The 17,181-nt window shown below is 34.6% G+C and overlaps 1 protein-coding gene across 1 annotated transcript in view; it reads right to left on the bottom strand.

The window, feature by feature from the left end:
* Positions 1-17,181, bottom strand: part of LOC114332329 (citron Rho-interacting kinase) — a 199,066-nt gene that overhangs the window by 49,403 nt on the left and 132,482 nt on the right. The window contains exons 11-12 of the mRNA XM_050648479.1: positions 9,341-9,590; positions 3,211-3,474 (exon numbers count right to left, since the gene is read on the bottom strand). Coding sequence (XP_050504436.1) covers positions 3,211-3,474; positions 9,341-9,590 — 514 coding nt within the window. The remainder of the gene's footprint in view (positions 1-3,210; positions 3,475-9,340; positions 9,591-17,181) is intronic.

Consider the following 17,181-nt stretch of genomic DNA (forward strand, 5'->3'; position numbering starts at 1 on the left):
ATACGTTAAAAAAATGCATTTTCTCGGCTTCCCATGGAGCAATTTCTTTCATTCTTTTTTTGGTCCCAAGTACCTCGAGTAGAGCCATCGAACTAACGCATTATTAAATGTCAAACTTGCTTTTCTTTTGTTATAATAAATTAATTTATTTATTATAACACAGTATTTTAATTTGTTTAAATAAAAATTGTTTAAATAATTATATAGCTTTCAAATGAGAATATTTATGTTTTTAACTTTAAAAGGTACACTTGTAGTAAGTTCATCTAAAAAAAGCCTACAACTGGAAAAAATATGTGATTTTCTGTTCTTATAAATAAATTAATCTATTATAACAAAACAAAAGCAAGTTTGACATTTAATAATGCGTTATTTCGATGGCTCTACTCGAGTTATTAGGGAACAAAAAAAGAATGAAGGAAATTGCTCCATGGGAAGCCGAGAAAATGCATTTTTTTATGTATACCGATTTTGAACTTTGAGGGTTACATTTTCTTCAACCTAATTTTTGATTGGAATTTTGCTGTTTTTGGCAATTTTCATACGTATTATCGATAGTTTTTATTATAATAATATATGTTATGAGGATTTTAAAGATATGAAAATTGGTGTGGAGAAAGAGGACAAAAATAAAAAGGTGGTGGTTTGAAAATTATGATTCTATTGTTTATATCTTTGCCGTAAATTCCGGTCAACTTTGACTGGTTGTATCTCAGGAACCACTCGTCATAATTAAACGATTTTTCTTTTAAAAGAAGCGTCCTGCCGCTATCTTTTGAATACCCTTTTCACAATTTAATTTAGTTTAACATTTTCTGAGATATTCTATTTGTTTATAAACCAAAAAATTGTTTATAATTTTAAAATATTCCTGAGGCCGCTTAAATAGTCCAATTTCAATTCTGTAAAGTACATTAGATAGGTATTGTATCTTTTTATGAAAAAATCACAGTTATTCTTATGCATCATAATTATTGTCGTTATTATAGTGACCGTAAATTTTTAATTAACATTTTAATTGTTGCTAAACTGTTCATTACATTTCCATAGACTTCTGGAATTATAATATATACGGAAAGGGCTTTTACATTACCAAGTTATTTAATTATTGATTAACAACTACTTATCTAAAAGTTTAGTTGAAAATTAAAGATTTTGTTGGAAAAACCCGGTTTTTCCGGAGAAAGTTTTCGTCGAAGTAAATCGAAAAAACACGTCTTTATGCAGAATTTAATTGCGGTGAATTTTTATTTGGATGTTTTTGGTCTAAAGTTAAAATCTTTGGAGTTATAGGGCAAACATTGAAAAAAACACGATTTTCGGGCACCATTTTGTTTATAAAAAAAGTAGCACACTATCTGCGGACTTTGCATATCTATATTGTTAATACATACAATAATAAGATTCGATTCCAGCAATAAAAGTTATTCAAATTGTTTAGAAGCCAAAAATGACTCTATTTTACTAAACTTTTTTCGGAGTGATAAAAACGACTTTTTATTGATTTTTTTCAATACTTTAAAAATATAACTATTATTCTTGCATGTGGTTTCCACAGAATTGCTATGTCATTATTATTTTCTGAACAATAGCATTGCGAAAAAACAAATTGAATAAAATTTAAACTAATTGACGAATCGTCTTAAAAATTTTTGTGCATTATATGGAATGTTTGACTCAAATTTTCGTGCAATATGAAAGACTTAATGCCATTTTCGCAAAAGTTAGCACATTTTTTATTTTTGAAATTTTAGTCTTATTTTGCCCTTTCCGAAACAAAAGAGGATCGGACCAAAATTCAAAAAGTGCCATTTTAAACCTTGGCTCATCTACAAAAAGAAGAATATTATAAATAAGATATTTAATTACCCTATTTTTACCTGCGGCGATTCAAACGAAAAAACTGCCATTTTTTACCCTTATTTGTTAATAACTAAGTTTCTCGTCCGAACTGTGACGTGCATTTTTGTAATTATAATGTATCAGGTATGTAATACCCAAAAAATCCAGTTGAACCTGGCTGCTCAAGTGTCCCGACAAAAACCTTATTTCTCTGGACTATTAGGGCTGTGTGCTACCAGACGAAAATAGTCGTCTTTTTTGATCTACGAACATTTAACATTCCGTATATGAATTTCACACCAAAGAACATTCCATATGCTATACTCGTTTTATTTTTATTTAATAATTTAACTGACTTAATAAAAAGTCGCCTTTTTAGTCTACGAATATTTAACATTCCGTATATGAATTTCGCACCGAATAACATTTCGTATATGCGTTTGGCGCCTCGCCGCGTATTGGTTGAAATATCACCGCGTGTCGCAAGGAACCAATAGAAAACTCCTAGGTGCCAAATACATATACGGAATGTAAAGATGCCCACGGAGAGGTGTGGGGGTAAATTTAAAATTTGAAATAGGAACTCCGCGATATTTCGCGAAATGAACATCAGATCGAAAAACTGAAAAATACACGTATTCAACATTTTTGAAAAATCTATTGAATGACACCACACACGAACCCTCACGGATGTGGGGTGAGAGGTTACTTTAAAATTTTAAATAGGAGCCCTCATTTTCTATTGCAGATTTGGATTCCTTACGTAAAAATAGGCAACTTTTATTCGAGACATTTTTTCGAATTATGGATAGGTGGCGCCATAATCGAAAAAAAAAACGATTATTGGAAATGGAAAATTAAATTAAAAAATAAAAAGTCCCCACTAAAATGGAAAACTTAAATTAACTTTTTATGGTTTTAGGACCTAATCTTCACAACCCAATAGGTCCCCATAACGCTCGAGTAACTGCAAATTTAGCATACTTGCCTCCCCTACTATTAGAAACAAATGGACGTGAGAAAAAATATATTTCAATTATTTTGTATAAATTAACTGATAAAAATTTGATTTCATTATGTGACGTTTCAAAATGAGATGCGATAATGAGAGCATCTTTAAATGAACTGTCTAGACTAGAACCTTTATTAATTAATAAATAAACACACCTGCAGAAACCAGAATGTGGTGAAACATATGTATAAATAAGTATAAAGATATAGTGGATATTTTTCAATAACGTAGTTTGAATTTATTTATATACATAATAGATTTTAGTTAGGTAGAGGTTTTATCAGTTCTAATTTTAGCTGTATGCAAAAACATTCAAAACAAATCAATACAAATATAAATAATAAAGAATCGGGTACCTTGCTTTTTGGAGATAAAACTTCCGATTTAGACCTTTCAGCCTTTATTCTATCTGCCACTTTATTGGTTTCCTGAATCATAGTAGCAGCTTTCAGTTTATATATTTCTTCATTAAGTTGTTGGTTATTCTGGCGTTCTTTTAGCAACTGATACTCTAAATCTTTGTAGTTCATCGAGAGAGACAAAGGTGGATGATTTTCTTTCTTTGAACTACCAAATATGACCTCCGTTAGAGTTTTTTTCTTGTGATTTTGTTCATCAATCTAAAAAATTATTGCATAAAAAATATTTTAACCTTTAACTACACGCGCTGGCGTATTTTGTACGCCAGATATAATTCTACTGCAAATATATTTAAAAATTTAATTTTTGACCTTGCTTATCTATCTAACCTATAACTGGAATGTGCTTTAGAATTGGTTTTTAGTTTCGTTATAAACGGCGTTCTGGGAAGATCGTAATTTACAGTTTATTATTTGTTGTTTCCGGTGGTGGACAATATACGCCACGATTGTAGTAAAATAAGTAGTAATATAAGTACATCTTTCAATTGTTTTTTAGTCATTATGGCACAAAATATATTTTTCTTTATAAACAATACTTTTTCTCATGTAAAAAATCACATTTCAAAAATTTTTTTAATTAGTAATTTTATTTATTATGGAATCAGATTCCAGTTATAAATCCCAATTGGCTTACTGAGAAGGAACTCCAAGTATTCGTTGATGCCGTTTGTTTTATAGCAAACCACTAAGTGTATTAAAAAAAAAACAAATCCGCTGTTTTTAAGTGTATTTTCTTGTGGCGTATAAAGTACGCCACACGTGTAGTTATGGTATAACTTGATGCGCGGGTAGTTAAATAAAGGTTAAATATTTTTTATTTACTTTACTACATACTAGATGAAAATAAAAAAATATCAGATTGTTCATATAATCAACAAAATAAAATGGATTAAGTTTTTAGTAGAAAGTATTAAACATGAAATAAATTATTAAATGGAAAAAATAAATTCGCAAAATAAACTACAGTCCGTACAATATACATACCGTTGTACCTCATTATCTATGTCAGAGATCTAAGTTACATTGTTGCCCAATTACAAAAAATTCTTGAATTCATTTTAAATCAAATATATGACATAATTATTGCGAAGTGGATTATACAACAAAACAAATTAATATTCAATGTAAATAAATAAAACATTAAAAATAGACAATAAGAATTAAGTTATAATCTTACGTTATAGTAAATAATAAAAACAATAAATATAATAAAACAAATACTTATATTAGGTCAGAATAAAAACAAATCTGAAGTGTCAATACCAATTTATGCCAAAATGTCACTTTTGTTCGATCGCAGTTAGAGTGTAACCCGAACAAGTGTGCTTTATAAAAACGCTTTATATTCCACTTTTACAAATTAAATGACAAGTTAGGATAAGTTTCTTTAATAGTAATAATAGTCTCCCGTTTTATACCGTTCACGTGGCTTTGGGAGTATAACAGGGTAGTCTGCTATATCTAGGGCCTACGGTATACAAGGAAGGTAACAGGGCCAGTGCTACGCTTCAACCGCCTATTATTACCCCTGGTTTTACCCAAGTTTCTTTAAATTTACATTAATAGAAATCTTCAAATAGTATTTACATGCGTATATAATAAAATATGTCTATTTAGCGGCTGTAATTCCAGTGTACTCAGCTAAACGATTCTAAAAAGAAACACACCTACGGCTTAAATATTTCGTGTTGGTATCATGTTACGTCACGTGCTATGACGCGGAGGACGTGCAACGGTATATATATTGTACAGAATGTATGTTTGTAGTAAGGCATGAAAAATTAGTCCAAATTCTAAAAACAAAAAACATACACGAAAGGGACGCATAACAAACCTTTACTGGAATTAAAAAAGCACAAATTGTAATAGATAACAAACCCAGCCCAGAAACTGAAATCGGGAGAGGTGTTAGGCAGGGATGTATTCCGTCTCCATTGCTATTTAATGTATAAAGTGAATCCATTTTTGAGGAAGCATTACTATCTCAAAGTGAAGGAATATAATTAACGGAGAATATATTAACAACATAAGATATGCAGATGACACCGGGATAATGGCATGTTCTGTTGAACAAGTCAAACTGCTACTACACAAAACGTATATTTGGGAAATGTACCGATATAAAGGGTTGATAAATACAAATATCTAGAAACCTGGATTTCAGACAATAATGATCAAACAACAGAAATAAGGGCCAGTATAGAAATAGCAAGAAATGCATTTGAAAAATGAAAACAGTTTTCTGCAACAAAGACCTCAGATTAGAACTGAGAGTAAGAGCTTTGAGATGCTACGTGTTTTCGATACTGCAATATAGACTTGAAAGCTGAACATTGAAGCAAGAACACATATACCGGGCAGTATCGTCGCCCCCGCTAGCGAAATTATTCCGATTCGATTTTTTTGCACAGACTTAATCAAAAAGAGGTTCTTATAACATATCCACAGGGATCATATTCTGAGCAAAAAAGGGATCTTGTCATTTTTTTATAAAATTGATTGTTGTCGAGTTATATGCGATTAAAAATTTGAAAAATGCGAAAATGGCCATTTTCAAGGCTTAATAACTCGATTAAACATTATTATTATGAAATTCAAAAAGTGACCAAATCAAGTTTCAAACCCCTTCTTCAAGGTCGTGAAGAGATCTTTGTCATTATTTTATTACAAAGCTGTTATTTTTAATTATTAACAATTAGCGCTATAGTCCAGGATTTATCGTCGCCCCCGTTAGTGAAATTATTCCGATTCCATTTTTTGCAGAAACTTACTCAAAACGAGGTCCTTATAACATATCCACAGGGTGCCGGGCGGTGCCGCGGTCGAAAAATTGTTTAAACAAATTTTTTTAAACAAATTCACAAACATTTTTTTTATTGCGAACGATTTTTTTTTTAGATAATTCGGGTTATTCTGAGCAAAAAAGGTCTCTTGTGATTTTTCTCTAAAATTGATTGTTGTCGAGTTATATGACCATTTTCGCATTTTTCAAATTATAAATCGCGTATAATTCGACAACAATCAATTTTAGAAAAAAATCACAAGAGACATTTTTTGCTCAGAATGTCAAAAATTATCTAAAAAAAAATTGTTCGAGGTGAAAAAATTATTTTTGTGAATTTGTTTAAAAAAATTGTTTGAACAACTTTTCGACCACGTCACCGCCCGGCACCCTGTGGATATGTTATAAGGACCTCGTTTTGAGTAAGTTTCTGCAAAAAATGGAATCGGAATAATTTCACTAACGGGGGCGACGATAAATCCTGGACTATAGCGCTAATTGTTAATAATTAAAAATAACAGCTTTGTAATAAAATAATGACAAAGATCTCTTCAGGACCTTGAAGAAGCAGTTTGAAACTTGATTTGGTCACTTTTTGAATTCCATAATAATAATGTTTAATCGAGTTATTAAGCCTTGAAAATGGCCATTTTCGCATTTTTCAAATTTTTAATCGCATATAACTCGACAACAATCAATTTTAGAAAAAAATGACAAGAGACCTTTTTTGCTCAAAATATGCCAATTTATCTAAAAAAAATTTGTACGAAATGAAAAAATTATTTTTGTGAATTTGTTTAAAATAAACAATTTTTCGACTACGGCACCGCCCGGCACCCTGTGGATATGTTATAAGAACCTCTTTTTGATTAAGTTTGTGCAAAAAAATCGAATCGGAATAATTTCGCTAGCGGGGCGACGATACTGCCCGGTCTAACATAAATAAGCTGTACGATGGTTTAGTGTGAAAACCTCGTATCTCATTAAATTACAATTTTACAGGAGAGGCAAAAAACTGATTTTATGCATAATATAACCTAAAAACAAAAACTTCGTTACGTTTTTTTAATTCGAGCACATTGAGACAAATATCTGATATTGGCACAGAGCTAAAAGTGTTAAATGTTGCTATTAAATTTTAAATACAAATATTAACTATGAAAAACACGTAAATATCCTTGCAGTATATAGGGTGAGGCGGATAACTGGCCTATTAGAAATATCTCGAGAACTAAAGGCCACATAATCATGAAAATTGGAATAAAGGGGTTTTGAAGGATGATCTATTAAATGAAAATACTTTCATCTCTTTGCAACTTCCGGTTATACCGGAAGTTGCTTATAACTTCGTTTTTTTAAATGGGACACCCTGTATATTTTTACATTTTTGGATTCTCTTCGATGTCTTCTTTCTTAAAATATGAGGTTTTGTAATATTATACAGGGTATTTTAAAAGATAATTACGTTTTTGATTAATTTCGTAGCAAAATTAACACCCTGTAGAATTGTAGTAGTTTGACACCTAAAACACTACTTACGTTCAAATGATTTTTAATATATTCTACTATTGTTAAGAATCATTAGTATAGCTAAAGTTTTAATTTTAGTATACAGGGTTGGTCGAAACTCAGAATGATTATTTTTTCAGTTTTCTTAAATGGAACACCCTGTATTTTAGTATTGTAATGAAATGATATTTTATGGTACTTTTTTATTTCTTAAGCATTCCCTATACCTAACTGCTTTAATTTGTGAGTTATTGGTGATTCAAGCTAAACATTAATTGCACCAAAAAATACGTAAAATTTTATTACGTTGGCCGTGAAAATACTCAATCCCAAATAATTTTTCAGAAATATATACATATTAATCCAGACTGGTCCTTAAAATTACCAATTTATCTATCAAAGTTTATCTATCAAAATACCTACGTAGTTAAGATTGTTGGTGCGATTAACAATTAAGCACAAATTAAAGCAGTTAGGTATAGGGAATGCTTAAGAAATAAAAAAGTACCATAAAATATCATTTCATTACAATACTAAAATACAGGGTGTTCCATTTAAGAAAACTCAGAAAATACTCATTCCGAGTTTCGACCAACCCTGTATACTAAAATTAAAAATTTAGCTATACTAATGATTCTTAACAATAGTAGAGTATATTAAAGTTTTAGATGCCAAACTACTACAATTCTACAGGGTGTTAATTTTGCTACGAAATTAATAAAAAACGTAATTATCTTTTAAAATACCCTGTATAATATTACAAAACCTCATACTTTAAGAAAGAAGACATCGAATAGAATCCAAAAATGTAAAAATATACAGGGTGTCCCATTTAAAAAAACGAAGTTATAAGCAACTTCCGGTATAACCGGAAGTTGCAAAGAGATGAAAATATTTTCATTTAATAGATCATCCTTCAAAACCCCTTTATTCCAATTTTCATGATTCTGTTGCCTTTAGTTCTCGAGATATTTCTAATAGGCCCTTTATTTGCCTCACCCTGTATAGAGCCTTTGCCCAAGTAACTACGATACCCTCGTATATCTTGATATACGTGTTTTTCATCTCAAATGAGGTTGTGTTTATTATTATTTATGAGGTTTTCATTTTTCATAGCTTATTGCACACCTCCAAATACTAGGTCGATACAATACAAATCTTTTGATTTAAGGTTCATAAAATGTTCCTATACGCAGGACTACCTTTTGTTGTTCACAAAAAACATTTCTGCAAGTCGAATCTCTCAAACAAACACTCCAAATTAAGTACCAAATTCTTGGTTATAAATATACGTGGTATTCACACTAAATCAAGAGAGCAATTGATATACGTGGTTTCTTTTTTCGGCTGTAGAAAATAGTCTAGTGTATTTGGAATTTTTCTAACAGTTGTAAATCGTGAGATACATTTCAAACTAAAACCACCAAAATGTCATTTTCGAAAAAAAAAGAGATACGAGGTTTTCACATTAAGCCATCGTATAGTCGTATATGAGGGGGCAGCAATATGAAATGCTAATACAGACAAATGCTAATAATAAATAATACAGACAAAGATAAGAAAAGAAAGGAGTACAAGAAGAAGGAGAGTGTCATGGTTGAAGAATTTAAGGCACTTGTTTAAATTCAGTTCTATAGAACTCTTCAAAGCAGCGGTAGTTACAGTAAAGATAGTGATGATGATATACAACCTCCGATTGGAAGAAGGTACCCAGTCTCTTCCAAACACTTAAGTAAAAACATGCTAAATAATATTCACCACAATTATGTTTACCTTTAATTGTAAATAATCAATTAATTTGATTTGTTGTTTGATAGTAGCATCATACTTCATCTCTCGCTCCTTATAGTAGCTAGATTTTTCTGTTAGAATTCTTTGTGTTTCGTGCAAATGTTGTTTCACAGACTCATTTTCTTCCTTTTGTTCGCTTAGTTGATGCTTCAATTTGTATGTTAATTCTTTGGATTTATTAAGTTGGGTTAAGTAATCAGAGGTTTCTTGCTTCAGGTGACGAACTTCAGATCTTAAAAAAGTAAGTTTGATGTAAAACATGTAACATTAAGAAGTAAATATATAAAATGAGAATAAAAAGAGAGAATGCCAGAATTATAGGCCAATTAATATACAAAATTTTTCCTGCAATCTACAATCAGCCAAGGGCCTCTAAGGCCTGTAGTACTGTTATATACAGGGTGTTCCGAAAAGATTGGTCATAAATTATACCACAGATTCTGGGGTCAAAAATAGGTTGATTGAACCTATTTACCTATATACAATAGTACACACAAAAAAAGTTACAGCCCTTTGAAGTTACAAAATGAAAATTGATTTTTTTTCATATATCGAAAACTCTTAGAGATTTTTTATTGAAAATGGACATGTGGCATTCTTATGTAAGCAACATCTTAAAAAAAATTAAAATGAAATGTGTGCACCCCATAAAAATTTTATGGGGGTTTTGTTCCCTCAAACCCCCCCCCCCCCCCAACTTTTGTGTACGTTTCATTTAAATTATTATTGTGGCACCATTAGTTAAACACAGTGTTTTTAAAACTTTTTTGCCTCTTAATATTTTTTCGATAAGCCAGTGTTTATCGAGATATTTTGAATATTTTTCGAATCCACCACATATTTGTATATGATTGTACGATTATAATAGACACCTGTTAATCTGAAAATGTATTTATAATTTACATTTTTAGGTGTATTTTGAAAAAGAAGCCACATCTCGATAAAAGGTGACTTATCAAGAAAAGACTAAGAGGCAAAAAAGTTTTAAAAGCACTGTGTTTAACTAATGGTACCACAATAATAGTTTGAATTAATTGGAACGTACACAAAAGTTTGGGGGGGGGGGGCGGGGATTTAAAGGAACAAAACCCCCATACATTTTTTATGGGGTGGACAAATTTCACTATAATTTTGTTTTAAGATGCTCCTACCATAACAATGATACATATCTATTTTCAATAAAAAATCTCTAATAGTTCTCCATATATTGAAAAAAATCGATTTTAATTTTGTAACTTCAAAGGGCTGTAACTTTTTTTATGATCACATTTGTACTAAGGTAAGTTAGGTTCAATCGAACTATTTTTGACCCCAGAATGTGTGGTATAATTTATGACCAATATTTTCGGGATACCCTGTATAATCTACAATATATTGTTGGAATACTCCGAGAATATAATTGGTGATTATCAAAATGGATTCAGACCAAATAGAGCCACTACAGATAATATATTCATATTAAGACCGATACAAGAAAAAGCTTATGGATACGACATATAACTATATTGGAACCGTGCAAGTTCGGCAAAGCGACATCTATTTCTACGCTCTGCAACTTTATTCGCACTTTGGCACTTTTAATTATATTGGCCAATTATATTAGTCCTGGTTACTGGATACTTGTCAAGGCCATAGTCCCAAAAAATAATAAGAAGAAAAAATAAGATTCAGGTTATGTTATTAAAACGTAAACAATTGTATGTAGTAAATAAAATGAGTTAATAAAATGAGTTATTAAAATGCAGTATTGCATGCAAAATACAATTACAGTGGAACCTCGATTATCCTTCAGGGCACCGGACCAAGGGTATGACGGATAATCGAAAAGACGGTTAACAGAACATTAACAAAATTTAATTGATCAAACGACTAAGCGATACAATCAATGTTCGAATTTGAGTCAAATTTAATTATGGTGACACACAGATATTGACTGTAATAATTATTGTGCTGTGCATTTTTATTTTCGGCTTGTGATTCTAAAAATATTTTAATTGAAATTTAATCCAGAGCCCTGAATAGGAACAAAATTATTTAAATAAAAAAATGCGGTGGTGGCATAACTGCACGTGTACATTTCAACGAATTTCGTTTGGCTTATCGCAATGCTCAAACAAAATGAATTGATGACTAAATTTTTACTTACGTAGTCAATAATATAACTTATGTAGGTATGGACCCTGACGGTTAACAGAGGTGACGGTTAATAGAGAGACGGATAATCGAGGTTCCACTGTAATTAAATTTACCTTTATACACGGTGTCCAGAAGCTCTACCGACAAACTAAGACAGGAGATTCCTCAGATGATTTTAAGACAATTTAACCCAATTCATCTAGTCCGAAAATGCTTCATAAAGGAGCTAGAGCTATTTGAAGATGGCGTCTGGTAATTAGTTTTTCTTAAATATCTCCAGAACGCTTCTATTTGGAAAAACGAAAATTGTTACACATAATTATCTTCCAGAGTTAAATCGATTCCATCCATTGCAAATTTCGAGTACCGGTCATAGGCGTCCGTTTTGGGTAGGGCTACAGTTATATTATCGCATAACTTTTTTGCTTTTAATTTCTAAGTATTCTTGAGGCTGGATTATTAAAATGTAAGGTATTATAGTACCAAAATGTACTGTTACGCGATTGACTCTACTATTTTATTTATTTATATCTTTAGGCACTAAGTTTAATTTAAATAAAGGAAGACTTACTTATATTATTTTATTTACATCACTTATTTATTTTAATAATTACAAATAACACCAACTAACACATCTAATTTATTTACAACTCAAATTTATGATTTAATTAACTAAATATAATAACTTCGATAACTAATATATACATCGATATTTCGGATAACTCTCCAGTCTAATTGGCGGCATTCTAACTTTGGCATGGCTAACTTTTGCACGTCGGACTCCAACACGTGCTCTCTCAATTGAATTAATGCATCCCATACATCTTGGTAGGTAGGTTGGTCATGGACAGTGTCTTTTGTTACCAGATAGAATAGGTAACGTGATGCATCTTGGAGTTTCAATGCTTTGCCAGGAGCTGGCAGTTGGCATTGAAGTTCTGCAACTCGACCAAACTTCCTTCGGAAGGCGGATGCCAACCCTCGTGCGTCTTTCATACTGGCCGGGATGGTATGGGCCAGCGAATAGTCATCGGGAAGTGCGAGAAGATCTCGCTTTTCTTCAGTGGTAACACCATGTCTTGCTTTACCGGTACCTCCGTAGGCACCCATGAACTCTTCAAAGGTAAGGTCAGGTATTTCTCGAACTTGGTTGACTTCCACTTCTTCATCTACGTCGTGGTCTCCCTCGTACGGCGCCAACCGGTTATGGTGGACTATCATCGGCTTTCCCCTAGGAATCTTGCTTATTCGGTAGATAACGTCATTGATTTTCTTGACAATGAGGTACGGACCTTCCCAGAACTGCTGCAACTTGGGAGAACAACCTGTTCGCTTCTTTGGATTATAAAGCCAGACTTTGTCGTTCTCCTTGAAACATCCCTTCTCAGCTTGGGTATCGTATCGTTTCTTCATTCGGTCGCTAGCGATCTGAAGATTAGAACGGACCAACTCATGTATATCGTCCATTCTTCTTCGTAATTCATTCACGTAATCCTCACCAGCAACATCTTCTCCAGGTCGACATCCAAACTCTAGATCACAGGGTAGACGCATCTCACGTCCAAATAGGACTTTTGCTGGTGTTTGGCCAGTTGATTCATTAACAGCAGATCTATAGGCCATTGCGAAGAACGGAAGGTACTGGTCCCAGTCTCGTTGATGATTGGACACCATCTTTGTCAAATACTTGCCGACTGTCCTATTCATACGCTCCACCATTCCATCCGACTGCGGGTGATAGGCCGTGGTCCTTGTCTTCTTCATGCCTAGTTTATCACAGATTCCTTGAAAGAGATCGCTCTCAAAGTTCCTTCCTTGGTCACTATGGATCTCCAGAGGTACTCCAAATCGGCTGATGCAGTCTTTGATTAACACATCTGCAATAGTGGCGGCCTTCTGGTCTGGAATTGCGTAGATCTCCACCCACTTCGTGAAGTAATCCATTACCACCAACATGTATTTGCATCCATGGTCACTTTCTGGAAATGGCCCGGCAATATCCAAAGCTATTCTTTCAAACGGACTTCCAACATTGTACTGTCTCATAGGAGCCTTTCTTTTCCGGTAGGGTCCGTTACTTATAGCACAGGTGGTACATTTCTTACACCAGTCCTTCACATCGTCGGAACTATTCATCCAATAAAATCGTTCCCGAATTCTCTGAAGGGTTTTCTTTACACCAAAATGCCCTCCTGATGGACTGTCGTGTAACTGACGAAGTACTTCGGCTACTCTGCTCTTTGGAATCACCAACTGTGTTCTCCTCGCTGAACCATCATCATTTTCCATCACTCGTTTAAGCAAGCTGTCTTCCAAGATAAATGAGTCCCACTGGGCCCAATACGTCTTAACTACTGAGCTTAGGCTTGATATTTCTTGCCAAGATGGTCGACGATTTTCTTCTTTCCATTTTCGAATCTTCTGTAAAACTGGATCTTTTTCTTGTTCTTCCTTGATCTTGGTAGGCGTCCACTCGTCGTTGACCACTGCTGTTCTTAGTACTGCTGCTTCCTTTGACTCTGTTTTGTTGCAATGGGAACATTCTGCTGGACACGGTCTTCTAGATAGGGAATCAGCGTTCCTGTGGCTAACTCCGGCTCGATGCTCGATCTTAAAATCATATTCTTGAAGTCGTTCAATCCATCTGGCTATCTGACCCTCTGGATTCTTAAACTGCATTAACCATTTAAGGGCGGCATGGTCGGTTCGGATTAGAAACTTCCTTCCATAGAGGTATTGATAGAAGTGTTCCACTGATTTTACTACTGCTAGAAGTTCTCTTCTCGTGACGCAATAATTTCGTTCAGGTTTTGAAAGCACTTTACTAAAATATCCAAGGACTCGTTCCTGTCCTCCTTGGATCTGCGACAGCACTCCTCCAATTCCCACATTGCTTGCATCCGTATCTAAGATGAACTCTCCTTCTGGCAGTGGATACCCTAATATTGGCGCTGTAATTAAATGCCTCTTCAAAGTTTCAAAGGCTGTTTGGCAGTCTCTATCCCAGCAATAATCCCTTGCTTCCTCTGTAAGTCGCGTTAATGGCTTAGCGATATCTGCAAACTTCTTAATGAATCTCCGGTAGTAAGTACATAGTCCCAGAAAACTTCTCACTTGATGTTTATCAGTTGGTTCCGGCCATTCCTTAATGGAATCGATTTTTCCTTTGTCCACGGCCACTCCTTCTTTGCTGACTATATGGCCTAGTTGACTTTACTTTGAAATAGCTGGCATTTCTTGGGGTTTAACATTAACTGGGTAGCTTTAAGTCGATTAAAAACGTCTTCTAAATTCTTCAGGTGGTCTTCAAACGTCTCCCCCAAAACGATTATGTCGTCTAAATACACCAGGCACGTCTTCCAAGATAACCCTCTCAACACATTTTCCATAAGCCTCTCAAATGTCGCAGGAGCATTACAGAGTCCGAACGGCATAACGTTGAATTCCCATAATCCAGATCCTGTCGTAAAGGCCGTCTTCTCCTTGTCCACTGGATCCATTTCTACCTGCCAATATCCAGACTTCAAGTCCAACGTGGAAAACAATTTACTTCCAGCCAATGTGTCCAACGTGTCGTCGATCCGAGGCAGAGGATAACTATCTTTCTTGGTAACATTGTTCAACAAACGGTAGTCCACACAGAACCTCGTAGTTCCATCTTTCTTCTTGACCAGGACCACCGGAGAGACCCATGGGCTCGTAGAAGATTCTATCACCCCGTCTTTCTTCATTTCTTGAACAATCCTTTCAGCTTCCTCTCTCTTTGCCTGTGGTAATCGTCGAGCTGTTTGACGATTTGGCCTAGCGGTACCAGTGTCAATTTTATGTTTGACAACTGTCGTTCTTCCTGTCTTTCCTCCTTTCGGTACGAATATGTCACGATATTGCCTAAGAAATTCCCTTAATTTTCTTTTTTCCATTTGATTTAGAGACTGGCCTGCAACTGCAACCATTTGGTCGAACTTGTCGTTGGAATTATCTGATGTTGTCGTCTGACGGATTATGGACGTCACGGGTACACAAGTTCCTACTTTTGTCTCCTTCTTGATGGTCACTGGGTAGTCATTGACATTAATCAATCTCACGGGAATTTCTTTAGTGGATGTAACCAATTCCTTTCCAATTATGATTCCTCGGCCAACCTCCTCGTCGTGGTTCCATGGCTCCATCATAACAGGTGTTCCTTCTTCTACAATTCCCTATAGCCGCGCTACGATGATCGTTTCACTCCTCGCAGGCACAACTGTATCTTCTCTAATAGCTGCTAGCATAGTGCTGTCATCATGTGGATGAAGAAATACCTCCTCGTTGCCAACTTTGATTACCCTGTTCTTAAAATCCAATTGAAATCCATGCAAATTCATTACGTCCATTCCTAATATAACATCTTCTTCGATGTCTGCAACTATGACAGTATGGACGAACTTTTCTGCTCCAATCCCTAATTGTATCTGGATTTCTCCATGGGTGTTGGCGTTTTCACCTGTGGCAGTCCGCAGTCGCAACCTCGTTGGTAAGAGTTTCTTACGGCTGTTTAAAACTGACGGTCGTATAATGGTCCTGGTCGCTCCGGTATCCACCAACAATGTATACTTTTTACCATTTATTTCTCCATCCACATATACACTATCTTCACGACATTTCAAAGAAGCTATTAGTATGAGAGGGTCTTTGGAAAAATAGCGGGTCGAAGCTGCCCCCCTAAGGCCGACCCGTTCTACTTTTCCTGCTGGTGAGTCTCTTGATTGTTATTGTACCTAGGGTACTTACATGAACTCCGTACATGTCCCATTTCACCACAGTTCCAGCACCTTATGGTCTTCGTTTTCTTGGATGAAATGCCCTTTATCATATTGACAATCTGGTCCAGTTTGTCTTCATCCTCTTCCTCTTTCACAGTCCTAACTTTACTGTACCCGCCAGATGCCTGGGTAGCTGATTCGTATTCGAGGGCGGCAGACAAGACATCAACCAGCGTCTTGTGACGAGCTAATCGCAGTGTTCTTTGCATTTCATGATCACGAAGGCCATCAATGAATGTTTGAACAGCCAACTTTTCCATCATGTCTTCGGGAGCTGTTGGATATGCATACCGTACTAACCTGACAATATCGACCTCGTATTCTTGAAGAGCTTCATCTTTCTTTTGTCTTCGATTTTTAAACTGCGACTGATAGACATGCTCTAAATGTTCGTGCCCGTATCGCATATTCAGTCTCTTTTTAAGCTGCTCAAAGTCATCTGTCTCCTCTACGGCTATGGTCTGGAGGACATCCAAAGCGTCGCCTCGAAGAGCAATAGTGAGGTTTACAGCCTTTTCTTTTTCGGACCATCCGTTCGCTCTGGCCGCCGATTCGAACTGTTTCATGTAGTTGTTCCATGATGACTTCCCGTCGAAATTTGGCACCTTAACACGAGCAAGACTGACACTCCCTTCAACTATCGACTGTGGCTCCAATTTGTATTTGGTTTCATCATTTTTAATGTCTGTTAAGATGGGTTCCATACCTTTGTCTACTTTTTGCGTTTCCTCCATTTTCTTCTGTATTTCCTTGATCCTTTCTTCAAAAGTAGATTTTATGGACGATATCTTGTCGTCAAAATCCGAAGTGACTTTAGAGATCTTGTCAGTCATCTTGCTTTCAAGGGATGAAATATCACCCGAAACTTTCAAAATATCACTAGAA

The sequence above is a fragment of the Diabrotica virgifera genome, chromosome 4 (genome assembly GCF_917563875.1).
Source record: "Diabrotica virgifera virgifera chromosome 4, PGI_DIABVI_V3a".
Taxonomy (NCBI): Eukaryota; Metazoa; Arthropoda; class Insecta; order Coleoptera; family Chrysomelidae; genus Diabrotica; species Diabrotica virgifera.